At 40.0% G+C, this 16,199-nt stretch overlaps 1 protein-coding gene across 2 annotated transcripts in view; it reads right to left on the reverse strand.

Moving 5' to 3' along the window:
- Positions 1-16,199, reverse strand: part of LOC141466395 (ubiquitin-conjugating enzyme E2 E2) — a 216,946-nt gene that overhangs the window by 9,932 nt on the left and 190,815 nt on the right. For both annotated transcript variants that reach the window (XM_074150296.1, XM_074150297.1), the window contains one exon: positions 15,965-16,112. In XM_074150296.1, coding sequence (XP_074006397.1) covers positions 15,965-16,112 — 148 coding nt within the window. The remainder of the gene's footprint in view (positions 1-15,964; positions 16,113-16,199) is intronic.

The raw sequence follows: 16,199 nt of genomic DNA on the forward strand, positions 1-16,199 counted from the left end.
AATGAACTCAATTGAGAAACAGCCATTGTTATTAGAAAAAAATTAATAAAAAGCTGTTAGTAAACAAGAACTTTTTATGAAAGACATTACATGCCACGTGGCTTGATAAAATTTGGAGAAAAAGTTACAGCAATATGCATTTACCTTGTGGAAGACGACCGTGAGCGGATAATAAGCAAATCACAGCACTTGGATTTCAAAATGCTGTCAAGCAACCAAAATGCTAAGATCCATAATGTAGCTGGTATGTATCCACAGGGTCATAACTATATTTTCAGAAAACACTGGATTTTTTTTTTTTGTGTCTGAAGATTTAGCTATTCTACAGGAATTCAAGTGTGTTTATTAGTTCTTTCATTTAAAGAAAAAAGAACCAGTTTTCTTCTGGATTTGTCTCTTCTCACTTCCCCCTAATCACCGTCTCCAGGCAAAGGAGTGACCTATGGGTCTTACACATCCTGAAGGAACAGCCTAATCCCCGAGCAACTGGGTGTAAAGGCATTCTCTATGGCCATGCTTCGTGCAGTGTTAGTCATCCTGTAATCACATGTACCAAAGGTAGATTACTATGCAAGAAAACCAGGAGGTTCAATAGGATCCACTTAGCATGTGGATTCCCAAGGGACAGGGAGGGGAGGAAGTGTTACTGCACGGTCTGGTCTTTGGTGGCACTTAGACACTGAGAGGAAAATGAGTCCTAAAGCCATCTTCACTTTTCGGAGAAGGGTTTGAATGTGAGCAATACCAAAATCTCCAACTTAAACACTTAAACTTAAGTGATCTGAATCCTGCTCTTGAGTCTATCCCTTTGTTCCTTTATTGCAATTAATCCCTGGAGTAACTAGAAAAGCCTACGTATGTTATGAATGCTGCTTATTTTGGTTTAATCTGATTTTCTCCTTCTTGTCCTATTAAATCTCATTATTAATTTGATGCATTGAAATCCCAAACTGTTATTAGGAATCCCATACAAAATGTCAAAAGAATACATGAAGCTTTTATTTACAAAAGGGGGGCAAGAGGAGCTGGTGAAGAATTTTATCCCTACTAAAGGCCAATAGGACCCTTTTTCATAGCCCAGGGCCTGAAATCCCTTGGCAAGTTGAAAATCCCTTGGAATAGGAATAGGAACTTAGGTGTGCCTTGTGTTAACACACCTCTTACTGCTACTCAATAATAACTTAAAATATAGCCAGGCCTCCCTGTTCCCTCTCTATAGATCCATTTCTCCCAGGGAACATGTGCAAGGAAGTTGCAGGCTGTATCTGGCTCAGACATGTCTAAGTTTATACTTAGCATCAAGAAGCAGTGGAAGGAAAATGCCTGGAAACTAATTTGTTTGGGATTTTTGTTGGTATGGCCCAGATGCCCTCTTTGGTGGGCTGGCTTCTTGGGGCTTTTCTGGACTGCAGGCAGGGTGCAAGACTTGCTCTTGCAATGACTGAAGAATCAGCAGGTGAGGGAGAAAATAACCTCATTTCAGTAACCAAATGGACTGTCCACTTCTAAATTAACTTCAGAACATGAATATAATTAGGCTTAATTACGAACAGGTTCTAATAGGACTAGAAGGAAAAACAGGTTAAACAAAATAATTAGCATTCATCATGTAGGCAGGTTTAGCTCCTGGATTAGTTGCAATGAAGTTACATGGCAATGCTGAAAAAAGATTGAATTTATGATATTTGCACCAATAATTTCATATTTAGTACCAGGTAAAACCACTTTATTTGGAAATCTTGTCTTTCCTGTGTGAGGGGTCATATTGACTCCATTGTCATGCCTGACTAAATGATAATCACTTTGTCAAATGATTTCAGGCATTGACATAAGTCCTAAGACTGAGCCCTAGAAAAAAGCTATACAAGGTAGAAGTGGAAAAGACGTGGAAGGTCATGAAGGCATTCTGCTGGTATAATATTGTGTCTTACAGTAACTTCTACTTTCATGCCACTTTATCTAATTGGTATTATAAAGATCCAAGTGATTATAAAGACTCAAGTGATGAGGATTCCATCTCTTGAGAATTTTCTGAAATTTGATTCGTCTTGAAGTTGCAAATGCTCCATTCCATAGAAAGGCCTTTTTTCTAAGCCTTGTACGGATGGAAAATACTACAAACAATTTACTAATCAGAGCTCTATTTCTGTATCCCATATGAATGTGAAATCTTACAGTACAGCCCATCCTTAAATTTGGGACAATTACACCATACATTTTGCTACTTAAGTAACTGTGTGCTACTCCAGTTAATGCACCTGAACTTAATTTGCTGTGAAAATAGGGATTCTGAAATACACACTGCATATAATTTGTTTTATTTGTTGCCTTTGATAGATCTGCAAAATTGTAAAAAACAAACAACCGTTTCCTCCTCCCCTGCTGAATAATGTGGAAAATTAGCCATGCAAAATAAAGGAGACATGTTTTGCAGTAGTGTAAATCATCTCTGAAGGTAGAATCTGAACAACCCAGGAATACTGATTTCAGAAATCATGCTCAAGAAAGTGAGAGACTAAATGATTTAATAGCTAACATACTTATACCCAGGGTTATAAATTTTGCTTTTCAGGACTAACTCTACATTCTTGTTGCGAATCTGCTAGAGAGCCAAATGTAGCAAGCTTCTTTGCAGGAGCGTAAAGAACGTGGAGCAGTGCGATTTCTACACTGAAACAAGAATATGTGTATTTTAAGAACAGGAAGAAGCAGCCTTAAAAATAGTTGTGCTAATCAGGGTCCTGAAGGTGGTTCATAGGCAGTTAGAAACATATGGCAAGAAATTTCAAAATCTGTCCTTGCTTTCATGTTAAAAAAGGTAGAGAGGGAAAAAAAACCAACAAAGCCCAAATCAGAAACCCCCACTTAGTAAAATGGAACAAAGTCTAAATGAAAAATCTGAGGTACAAAAATTTAACGTGACTGATGCTGGTTTATTCCAGCTTAGATCTGAGCTATTTATACAAACTGGGAATATTAGATTAAATTATTATGAGTTTGGAGAATTAAGTGTAGGAATGCAGGTAAATGTGATGTCTAAATTTATTGATTTTCTACTTTTAATTATTTTTTCCTTAAATATATACAGTTATATTAATGAGAAAATATATCCAGCAGAATTGGTTAAGCCCAAAAGTGTTGTATCTGCTTTGTTTAAAAGATTCCAGTGTCATTAAGGACTAGTCTGCATTGGCTAGACGAATCCTGCATGAAACAAAGGAAATACATGTAATGACTGTAAATCATTTGATTGTATTTTGAAAGTAAAAGGCAGCTTATTTTGTATCTTGGAATTCATTCAAAGTAAGATAGGATTCTATATATTATATATGAGAAACAGCTAATAGCTTTATTTAAATACTTCACATTGTTAAACATTTAACATTGATGACTTATTTTGGTCTCGATTCGCACAAAGATTTATTATGTGTATGCACTAAATTACCTGTCTTCTCTCTGAGGTAATGGGCATAGGAAACCTCCACATGTTTATTGGAAGGAAAATGGATTGTAACCTTTTGTATTTGTAGCATCCATCACTCATGCATTTTCTCAAGCACTTTTAATTTAATGATGGTTAAGGTAAAGCTCATAGAAACCCTGTGTTTCTTTAGTAGAAGTGAGCAAACTTTTAAAAACCCTGTATTATCATATAGCTTTTATAATCTTTATTTAAAAAAAATCAAAATGCCAGGTGTATTTTTTTCCAGCTTTACTTCCATTTTGTGATAAGACTGAATTTTTTATGTTCTAGAAGCCCCTTTTGAGGAATAATAAAAAGTAGGAAAAGTTAAGGGTAGTGACAAGACTCTTTTCTCTCCTGAATGCCAATTACATCCCTTTACATTTATTTCTTGACACAGATGTACAAAGCCTCTTTACTGATTTGGATTTTACTCAATCTCCGATTTCATCAGATGCCATTTAATATTATGTCTGAAGTTCAATTTTTCTCACCTCATCTTAAATAAAAACAAAATAGGAATAGAAAACTTATTGAAAAGGACATGAAATCATTAGCAGCAAGGTCAGATCTTTCCCATTTAATGAATGGTTGAAATCTATGCTTATTCCTTCTGAAAAAAAAAAAGACAAAATAAGATGTGACAGGTAATTTTGTAAAGATGATTATAAAAAGTGGTCTTGCTTATCTTCTCCATAGCAAGAAAAGAATACAAACAAAACCCCAATGCATTTAGCAAAAGGAAGGAGATGCTTCATACACCAAATAGTTAAACACATCCACAAATATAGTGTAGGAATATTAGAAGGTAATTTAAGAAAATTTAAAAAGAATTAGAAGACACAGTAGTCATGGCATAACCTAAGTTACCATTGCAAAGGCTATTACTGCTCCTGCTTCAACACATAATCTGGTCATTAGCTGTGGGTAGGAGGGAATTTCCTCCCCAGTATATTACTGTATGAGTGAAGTGCTTTGAGGGAATTTTACACTTTTTACTGAACCACTGAGCAATGAGCAGTTACAGGCAATGTACCTGACTGAACCAAGTAGTACTGGTTTTCTGCTAGAGAGGACTATACTCCTTCTTCTAGTGATTATTCTTTGTAGAGTTACAGATACATCAGATAAAAAAAGAATAGGGTAAGTGCCTGTGTGACTGGTACTACAGCTAATGGAGCTACAGCTAATGACTGCTTTGTGCTCTGGATACCACAAAATCCAGAGTGCACATTTTATTTTTAAAAAGTAATCTCTACCATTCACTTTCTAAATTGCATAAACCTACCAATGTTCTTATGTAAATAGCTACAGACACTTTCAGAGAAAAAAAATATTTAAACAGACTGTAGACTTCTGAAACAATAATGGGGGTTTAAAACTAAGTATTTATAAACAACTTTACTTCTACAGTTGCATTAATCTTTTTAATGATGTCTTGTGAGCTTTGAATAGCCTAAATGTAAAGACATGAAATGCCTCTATGCTCACGAACAACCCTCTTCAACCCATATGTATTGGTTTGCACAGCAAGGTTTTGGTAGTGGGGGGGTACAGGGGTGGCTTCTGTGAGAAGATGTCAGAAGCTTCCCCCATGTGTGACAGAGCCAATGCCAGCTGGCTCCAAGATGGGCCCGCCACTGGCCAAGGCTGAGCCCATCAGGGTGGTGTTAGCGCCTCTGTGTTAACATATTTAAGAAGGGGGGAAAAAACCCCAACTGTACAACAGCAGCCAGGTGAGAGAAGTGAGAATATGTGAGAGAAACAACTCTGCAGACACCAAGGTCAGTGAAGAAGGAGGGGCAGGAGGTGCTCCAGGTGCTGGAGCAGAGATTCCCTTGCAGCCCATGGGGAAGACCATGGTGAGGCAGGCCGTCCCCCTCCAGCCCATGGAGGTCCATAGGGGAGAAGATATCCACCTGCAGTCCGTGGAGGACCCCACACTGGAGCAGGTGGATGCCCGAAGGAGGCACTGATCCAGTGGGAGGCCTGTGCTGGAGCAGGCTCCTGGTAGGACCTGTGGAGTAGAGGAGCCCAGGCTGGAGCAGGTTTGCTGGCAGGACTTATGACCCCATGGGGGACCCACACAGAAGCAGGCTTTTCCTGCAGAACTGCACCCCATGGGAAGCACCCACACTGGAGCAGTTTGTGAAGAACTGCAGCCTGCGGAAGGACTCATGTTGAAGAAGTTTCCAGAGAACTGTCATCCATGGGAGAGACCCCACCCTGGAGCAGGGGAAGAGTGTGAGGAGTCCTCCTCCTGAGAAGGAACAAGCTGCAGAGACAACGTGTGATGAACTGACTGCAACCCCCACTCCCTATCCTCCTGAGCTGCTCGGGGGGAGGAGGTAGAGAAACCGGGAGTGAAGTTCAGCCCAGGAAGAAGAGAGGGGTGGGGGGAAGGTGTTTTTAAGATTTGGTTTTATTTCTCATTACCCTACTCTGATAATTTTGATTGGTAATAAATTAAAATAATTTTCCCTAAGTTGGGTCTGTTTTGCCCGTGATGGTACTGCTGAATGATCTCTCCTTGTCCTTATCTCAACTCAGGAGCCTTTCCTTGTATTTTCTCTCCCCTGTCCAGTTAAGGAGGGGAGTGATAGAGCGGCTTTGGTGGGCACCTGGCATCCAGCCAGGGTCAACCCACCACACCATAAGGTGTTGTCAATGCGCAACTGAAAAGAGCAAAGATTTAGGCCAACATAAACAGTAATCCTGATCCAAGCCTCCTCCCCCTGCACACATAATTAGGAGATATTCCAAGACATATTTTCCTGAGAGCTACTAAAGGGATGACAGTTCACAAATGTTTTTCCTGCTGTTACAATAATCTCCACAGTCATGGGTTCATGTTGAGGGGACTTAGTCAGTTGATAAGAACAAAATCTTGTAACATTTTCATCAGCTATTTACGCCAAAGCAAATTAATTCTCTTTCAATGCTTATCCATAATTTTCATAACGTGCTGCTGCATTGCTTGCATTTACATATGTTTAATTTCACGTTTATAAGTCACATCCACAGAGTTTAACACATATAGGTGTATGTGTCTGCAAATATTTAAAGACCAGATGTACAGAAAGTCTCTTCCTGGCAGTGCAGAGACTCCTAGTGGGACTTTGGATGCCTAAATCCCATGGGAAGTAGTGAAAATCCTGCTAGCTGTCTGACGGCATCTTTAGGTGCTTAAATGCCTTTAACATATTGGTACTGAGTGTCTGGCTCATAATATGAGAAACTGTAATTGATTCAAACTACAGAATAGTAATTAGTATTCTATAAATCCTATAGTATAGATAGTATAGTACAGTATGTTTGAAAAGGAATAGAAAGAGAAACCACCTGTAGACTATCAAAAATTTGTAAATATCAGCTCTAGAACATATGATAGGATCAGTCCACATATGTATACATCACTTCAAGAAATATAGAGCAGGTTCTGCAGAACAGGCAGGGGAACATACACTATTTAGAGATAAATAGGTACTTTCTGGCAAAAAGGACTTTGTTGCAATTGGTGAGATCATTTTGCTCATGTGAATGAAGTTGATGGTGATGGGTTTTTCCCAAGGCAATCCCACCTTTGATGTCATTGTGCACCCACTGAGAGCAGAACAAACCCCATGAGTTTTATGCTGCATTTCCCTTTCATGCTCCTTTAGGGCAACTTATTACGATGGCCTTTATGTAAAACACCCATCCACTCTGCTCCCAGTCCAGCAGCACCAAGGCAGCAGAGCAACCACACACCACATTTTGTATTTGCTAAGCAAAAGCCTCCGGAGTGAGCTCATTTCATTTGGAGATAACCCAAGGCAGAGATTGAAAAAGGGACAGAAAGGTTATGTTGGAATTTAGAACAAACCAAAAAATCATTACTACATGAATTGATTGCTCGCTGCTCTAATTTTTGTTTACCATCTCTTCCTTGTTGCCATGCTTGAGTGACACAGCACAGAGTATTTTCCTGCTCCAGATACAAAGAGAGCATTTTCCATTGTGCTTAAACAGCCCAGAAACCTGCCCGTTTCCTGACAGAGCACAGTATACAAACTCTGAAGAAAGGGGAAAAACAGCTCCAAGCTAAAGAATATAAATAATCTCAGACAACAGAGCAATTTCATTGTTTACACGACCCTCTGTTGCTTACAAAAAGGATATATGGCAAAACGAGATTATTTTGTTGTATGTCTGCTAGTACTGTGCTGTGACATTGCACCTGGTAGCCTGTGGGTGCCAGGGAAGAATAAAAGTAGCAGGGTTTAGCCAGCCTCATAAAATTGGACAAATTAAAAACTGGTTTGCCAACTTGTAAGTATTTCAGACATTTTCCAGAACATTCATCATATTTGACAAATGTACTCAAATATGTTCTGGATTATTACAGAAGGAGTATTCATAATTTTCCTCTGCTTTCTATAAGTCTTGACAAAATGTTCTAAAAAGGAAACAAAATTTCACTACGAACCAGTACAGAATATATTTGGGTATAGGAAAGACTAGGAGTCCTTTTTGATAAACTGAACAAAGCTGTTAAACTCCTAAATGGGAAGGAAAAAAATCAGATTGGATTCTGAAGCAAAATTTTTTGATAGTAGCAAAACATGCAGATTATGGCTTTAAGGAAAAAAATTACAAGAATGAGGAAAATGAGAAGAGGCTCATCCCTTGAACTTGCTGTCATCCGGAGTTTCTAAATTCACTTCACAACCAGGGGTGAGGGGAAAAGAAGGAATGATAATTGGGAAGTCTAAAAAATTACAGAAGGAACATCTGACATGAACCGGCACTGACAGAAAGCAGCCTCTGCTATGGAGAAGCACCAGATGAGGAGAAACATTATACATGCTTCCTGTTAGATCGAGATATATAGAAGAACAGAGAGAAAAAAAAGATACATCCAGTCCGCTGAGTGGCGAGGGGCACAGACCTGTTCTTCATTACCCGGGGCTGGGTAGCTATTTTAAAGTTCGAACATGGAAGCCAAACAGCAGAGCTCTGACCACAAGTCAGCCAAATCCCCACTTGGAGCCAAACACTCCAGTGTGGAACAGATTTTATTTTTACAGCTATGTTAAATTTTCCTTTATTAAGCTGCCTTAGATTTATTTTTAAACTTTTTTTTTTTTTTGACAGGCTAGCGCTTTCAGATCTCACAGTAATTCTGAAAATAGATCTTTTTTATTGATACAGCGGACATCTAATAGTGTATTAAAATGCATGTCGGTATGGCTGGAGCTTAGCGGCTGAAAAAAGAGAGCTATTCCTGTGGAACTTAATGTGTCGACACATGCCTGCTTTGCAAGTGGCCACGGCAATTTTGGATGTTAATGCCCCTGCACGAAAGATGATCACTCCAATGCAGAGTCAGGAGGATGGAATGTGTCAGCAGCATCACGTTGAAGGCTGGCAGCCTTGCTCCAACTCCCAGTGGGAGATGTGTCTCCCTGAGAGGGTTTAAATAAACCTACTTCCCTTTGCTTGAGGCGTGCAGAAGACAATCCTTTGGGCCGTGCAGGGGGTAGGAGCTCCTGGCAGCATAGCAAGGGACTTCCCTAACTGGCCTATCTAGATTTACCTGTCAATACCTTACGCAAAATGGTAGAGATTAAGGAACTAATCGATTGAGAATGAAATAGAAATGGATTAAGAATGGATTGAGAGCAGCCCTGAGGAGAAAGACTTGGGGGTATTGGTTGATGAGGAGCTCAACACGAGCCACCAACGTGTGCTTGCAGCTCAGAAGGCCAATGTGTTGCCCAGGCCCCAGAAGGCCTGGGCTGCATCAAAAGAAGCATGGCCAGCAGGTCCAGAGAGATGATTCTGTCTCTCTGCTCTGCTGAGACCCCACTGGGAGTACTGTGTCTAGTAGGACATAAGCAGGCTCTGTAGGGCCACAAGGATGATCAGAGGGCTAGAGCACCTCTCTGATGAAGACAGGCTGAGAGAGATTGGTTTGTTCAGCCTGGAGAAGAGAATGTTCCAGGGAGACCTTATAGTGGCCTTCCAGTACCTAAAGGGGGCCTACAAGAAAGACGGAAAGGGAATTTTTACAAGGGCATGTAGTCATAGGATGAGAGGTAATGGCTTCAAACTAGAAGAGGATAGATTTAGATTAGATATCAAGATGAAATTCTTTACTCTGAGGGTGTTGAGACACTGGAACAGGTTGCCCAGAGAAGTTGTGGATGCCCCATCCCTGGAGGTGTTCAAGGCCAATCTGGATGGGGCTTTGAGCAACCTAGTCTAGTGGGACGTATCCCTGCCCATGCCAGGGGGGTTGGAACTAGATGATCTTTAAGGTCCCTTCCAACCTAAACCATTCTATGAATCTATGATTCTATGAATTGCTACAATTGGATGAAGCTTAAATTTCCCAAATAGGAACACAAATTCAAAATGTGGAGGTGCTCAAAACTTTAGTCTAAACACCAGATCTACCCACATTGCACTTGTGCCCGTACCCTGGGGCCTGCTGCTTGGCACGCAGGTATGCCTCTGTCCAGAGCAATTCAAACAGTGAGCTTCAGGGAAGGCTGCTGAAGGCAAGCCTGTGAGGGATGGGGTGGTGGCATTGCAGCAGGACACCAGCTTCCCTCTGAAAGTGTACACTGCTGGCTGAAAGGGAAACAGGCTGAGAAAGCGAAATGGTACGCTAATTCAATTCTTCCCCTCGCATGTTTTCTGACTTAACTCTCCCCACGTACTCGTGTTTTGCAAAGGTCCTGGAAACAGACAGCAGCAATTCTAGCAGCATTGTAACAGGGCAAATACTGTTCAGGCTTTTAGGGCTTTTATGCTTATGTTGAAAAGTGACTCTCCAAAGTGCTGTTCAGATTCCATTGAGGATCAAAGATATGCATTAAATTACACTATTGAATCCTTTTCTGCAAAGGATGACAGAACTGGGATTTATACTCTCAGCAGTGAGAGTACAGAACATTACAAACCTTTAGGAAAATAACACGGGAAAAAAAAAGAAAAAGGAAAAATAATATTGCAATAACTGCATCCCATCTCTAAAGTTTCCTAAATACCAACACCCTCGTGCAGGTGCAGGAGTTAATATTTTTTTGGTAGAAAATTTAGGCAAACCTAAATCATGTCAAACCACATGGATAACTTGTAATTGCAAGACAAAACCAACAATAGTATATTATCCAAAATTGCCAGTTATACCTACTCTGTGATAAAAACAATGAAGTTTCTGGGGAAAATAAAGGCAAAACATACGGATGACTCATATAAAGAAAGCTTGAAAGCATGTCTTGTGTCCCTTAGTGAGATAAGTAAAGATCCCTATAATCTTAGAATCTTGTTTGACTTTGTTTATCTATGCTTAGATAAATGTAAGTCATTAAAATGCACAGCCACATTACTTGATGTGGGTTAACAAAGTATGAAACCATCTAGTAAATTCATGATTCATGGTGGTACTTGTAAAACACCAGCACATATACTTCTAACCAAGGTACATTACATTTGAAAACCACAATATGCGTTTTTTAACATAAGTAGTCTACTTTTCAGATGTGCTGAGCAACTGCAGCTTCTATAAAAATTGATGGGGCTCACATCAAAGTAATGTAGCAGTATCTGTCCAACTCATTTACTCTTGTAAGTACATTTACTGCGAGGACACATAAGCTTCAATCTCAAACTACATTCACAGCAAACTTTACGTGTAACACTGCACAAATTGTCTCACATTTCGTGGTGGGTTTAAAGGATAATAAGAGACAAGCAGCTTTACACTGCTAATATAATATGCCACTGAAGTCTCTGAGAGCAGAATCAGACCAACTAACCTGGTCACTGCTGACCCAGGGGAAGAGGGTAGTCAGTTGCTGTCAGTTGTTTGTGCGTTGCCTTTGCCTGCCAGAGGTTAATGCCCTTTTCTAGGAAAAGATTTTTCTTTCTTTTGCTCTCTCTTCCTTCCTTTTTTTCCTTTTCCTTTTTTCCCTTTTCCTTTTCCTTTTCCTTTCTCCATCATTTCACTAAATTGGGTTAGAAAGTAGACAAACAGTGAAAATGACAGGGCTAAGAAAGAAATAACCTTTGACAGGTCTGCCGGTGAGATAGGGACATCCAGCGGGGAGCAGTAAATATTTCAACCCAGATGACGGTGATGATGAGCGGGTTAGTCTGTCTAGCCATGCCTCATGCCCTAATGAACTTCACACAAGTCAGGCACGTTGAGAAAGGATGATCGCAGCACGATGGAGGGGCAGGAGGGGGCTGCGAGGACAAGCAGGGGAACGGAAAGCCACTGTTATGGAAGGAGATTAATAGACAGAGGTCTGGTTAGTGTGCAGCAAATAAAGACCAGGAGGAAAGAGGATGCTTCTTCATTAGTACGTAGGGAATGAAAACCAGGAAAATGGTCACTTAAGCTATAGGATAAGATTTGCTTAAAAACAAGCGGGTATAAAATTCCTGTGAATTAGTTCAGGCTAGAAATCAGGCAGCAGTTTCTAAAGAGCAAAACAAGCGAGGCTCCCATAGAGCCCCTCTGCAGTTTTTTTGGTTACAGCAGCCAGCCAAGCCTGATCTGGCACCTTTGTGGGAAAGCAATGCTGTGGCTGCTCCCCATCTCAGGCTGCCCCTCTCATCCTCTGGCTGCACCACCGTGCACATCCCCATGGCAAGAGCTCGCAGCCAGGCACAGCCTGACACAGGAGGAACAGGGTAGGAGCATTCAGTTCAGGAACAGCAGTGGTACGATTGAGGGATAAAATCCCCAGGCCGTGGAACTTGTGTGTGGGAAAAACAGAGAGGAGTTAGATGCGGATGATGATACCAGAAGTGAAGAGGCTGGTGTGAGGGAGATGTAGCAGGTTTTGTTCTGATGTCCTAATCAAGGCTTAGCTGCGTGTCATTAAGCAAACACGATTTGACATTAGAGTGTTCAGACATTGGGGATAACCAGGCCAGCCAAATTCAGACTTTGAAGGTGTGAAGGAGAACACGTGAAGAGCAAAGTTGCAGCACAGTCACATCTGTGTTTCAATTTTTCTCTGAAGCATTTGCAAATGAGAGTTTTCCTGGGGCTTGAGAACCTTTGGCAGGGCTGAGGTGGCAACGGCCAACTGAGAACAGTAAGCATTTCAACCCAGATCAGCATCACCAGCTCTCTAAATATAAAAATAATTAATTTGTTTTCATACTTGAAGCTCAGTAAAAACAAAAAACCTCAGGGGCCATCCTCACTTGAAAGCTCCTTTGGATTAAGGCAGTGTGGGAATTTACACTCCCCAGGCTCCGCTTGAATACTTAAAGTACAGTTGACTTATACTCCAAGTAAGACAGTTTTTCTTGACTTGACTTAATACATTTTCAGAGGGGAGTGTCCACACATGGAGTTAGTCTGAAATAACTAACTGCCCACGTAGGCAAGCCCTAGCCGCTAACACTGAAAGTAAATATTTTCAGTGCTCAGGCACTGAAATAGCCTCCGAGCATTTACTCACATACTGGGTTTCATGCAGATGAATGTATCTATCAGGTTTTGTAGGGTTGCTCATGCGCATGCCAAAATATTTACAGGATTGGGGCCCCGCTTTGTAGCAAAAGGTGTGTGCTGTGCCCCAGAGTACCACCTTAAAGAAAAATATGAATCCCCGGATTGAGTGCTAGTGTATCCCATCATCTCTCCCATCTCTCTGATACCATTCCAGTTGGCTCTCTGACACTCCCAGATAATTCACACATGTTCACTCATACACAAACCCTACGGCACCCCTTCCCCCCACGAAAAAACTCAGCCAGCTGTTACAAAATTCAGACATTTCATTAACACAGTTTACTGGCTGATACTGCCAAGCAAAATAGAGACAATTAATAATAATCAGGACTGAAGGGTCTGAGACAGCTTATGAGTAAAGGATTGTATTAGTTGTTTAAAAAGGACAAACTCGCTCCTGCCTGGAGTGATAGGGAACAAAGGGCGGTGATGTATAACCGGGGAGGAAAGGGACTCTCTCCGTGGCTTTTGTAGATTACTGTGTGAATGACAGGAGCGGCAGGAGCAAATACCTCTTTTCATTTGCTCAGCCTGCTGGAGAAGAATAGCAGCGCTTGCCAATGAAGCTGCAGCTGTGCTCCAGCTCCGTTTAATCACTGTGTATGACTGAGGGTTAATTAGCTGCCATTCTTACCGCTATTTGTTGTTCTAATGAAGATTTGCATAAATGTAAGACTAGGGGGTAACTGATACTTGATTTTTCCCTTCAGAGAGGCTGGGGGTGGAAAACTTGCCCATCCCAAGTGTTTATGTTTGTAGGAGATTCAGTGTTGCCTTTCCATTTGACCTGATCTGCTTCTGGCTGATGAATGGTGAACAAAGAGTTCAAAGTTGCTTATCAAATCGAGACCCCTCTGGGGTTTCTGCCTCTAGAAAGGGGCAGGGTAGTTAGATGAAGAGAGGACCGAGAGATTAGAAAATTACTCCCAGCTGACAGAAAGGAAAACACATATATGTATGTTTCTGTATCTAGATATGTACATACATATGCAAATATATATCAGTAATGTATATCTCCATCCATCCATCCATCCATCCACCCATCCATCCATCCATCCATCCATCCTATACAATCTAGATGGCAAGGAACCAATCCTTCGGTTATGACATGATAACATGTCATAAAAAAGAATGGTACAGGCAGTACAACTAGAACAAGCTGTAGCATATTAGGCAATATGCTGAAAAGTAAGAACTTGTAAGTTTTTGCAAGCCCTCTGTTGTACATAACTAACATTCAAAGTTCACTTTTTAATAAAAAAATATCTAACACGAAACAGGCAATCTCGAAGGCAAAAAATGACTCAGCAGTTCACAGCTATTTGCCATCGGTGCCTCACAAGAGGGAAATTCACAATACAAATTAAGAAATCGCATTAATTCCTAAAAAATCATAGGAAAATTTTAACATGAAGTAGTAACAAAATCTCAAACTACTCTGTAATTAAAGAGAATGTTTGAAAATGAAACGCTGTAAAATTGCTTAATTTACTATGGTCATGAGAATGCTTATGGTTACTAACTGAAAGAAACTGAAGGAGAAAGAATAACCTCCTGTTTTTAGTATATTAACTTGTTGCATGTGATAATATATTATGGGTAACTGTTTTCAGTGCTGCTCTTACACACCTGGTCAGCTAAAACTCTTGTTTGTCAGCATCTGTAAAACAGACTAAGGGAAAGAAAAGGATTGAGAGGGCAGAGGTAGTAAGTTTCTAAATATCTAATCCGGAAATCACTACTGGAAAGTGGCCAGCTTTCAAGTTGACTGTACCCCCACAAAGAGAGGTGAACACAAATCCATCTGCCTGACTTCCTACAGGCACCTCTGCATATTTTGATATTTTGGATAGACACTAGCAGAAGTCAATCTTTCAGAGATGTAAGAAGAGAGTGCCCAACACACCTTAAATAAATGCATCTGAAATGGTAACACAGGGCTCCGTTATCACTTCAGCTCTTAACTGGAAGGAATGCCACAGGTTTTAATGCTATATACAGTAGCAAACCCACATGAAAATAAAAACAGTCAATTGCATGTTTTCCCACTTTCACCATATTTTGAGCTTGATAATAATAAATAAAATATTATAAAATAAAATAAAATAATTCAGTCTTCTGTTACAGCTTTTGACTCAGCCTGTGAGTACACAAGAATCTTACATTCTGCTCTTTGCAAAGCAATTTATATCCCTTTGGTTGCAGAGAAAAGTTTAAAAACAAGAAACCTACAGGTTTAAAAATTAGATGGCAAATTAAAAAAAAGAAGTGTACAATAAAAAATAAACCAGCAATAACTCTCACATCACTTTTTCTTTAACCATTCTTTCATATTTCTACTACAATTTTTCAAGGCTACAGTCAGAACCATTCATTGGTAAATAAGGTAAGAGAAAGTGGAAATTACAGATCTAGTGGTCAATGGCAGAAAACAAATTTAAAAGAGCTGAGGGAAGAGGTTAAGTGCTATGCTAGTTAATAAGAATGACAGCTTGCTTTGAATACTCATACTGCCTGCCCAGGATATTGAATAAACCTCATTTAAATTAATTTTCATTATTTGTAGAGTCTGTGTTAGACATCTATCATTGTCAGTACTATTAATATTCTTTTCAGAGACCACATTATCAGCATATTTAAATGAAAGTTTTCCTTTTCAATATTTATTAACTCATTAATATTTCTTGGTCCTAATATCCTGGTTGTAATATCCAAATTAGTGCTTACTACAAGGTATTTTCTACTGATTAGACTTTTTGAATTAAAAAATTTTATTCTCAAGTACTAAAAATGCACTTGAGCTCCTGAAATTGTGCTTTCTTTCTATGCTATGTCTTAATTTAAATGAATGGCATTTAAAATTCACCTTTTTGTCTTTTTTTAGGAGGTAGCAGTAAAACAGCACACGGACCACGTCCTAGTAGCTGACCAAATATGAACTGTGAATGAATGCCAATGTGAAAGTTAATTCGTCTTACCCGGGTTGCAGTCTGTGAGGAGGGAGCAGATGGAGAGGAGAACTTTAGAAATGGTTAATGCTGGGCTCCAGTTGTCTTTTAAAATGTCCAGGCAGATGACGCCTTGGCTGTTAATATTACAGTGGTAGATTCTTGTCCGAAATGTTACCTAGAAAAGACAGTGTGTCTAAGTACAAAGGTGTTCAAGCCAATAATTACACCATTATTAATCAATTTTAAAAATTATACAAACTAA

Source organism: Numenius arquata, chromosome 7 (genome assembly GCF_964106895.1).
Source record: "Numenius arquata chromosome 7, bNumArq3.hap1.1, whole genome shotgun sequence".
In the NCBI taxonomy this organism is placed as follows: domain Eukaryota; kingdom Metazoa; phylum Chordata; class Aves; order Charadriiformes; family Scolopacidae; genus Numenius; species Numenius arquata.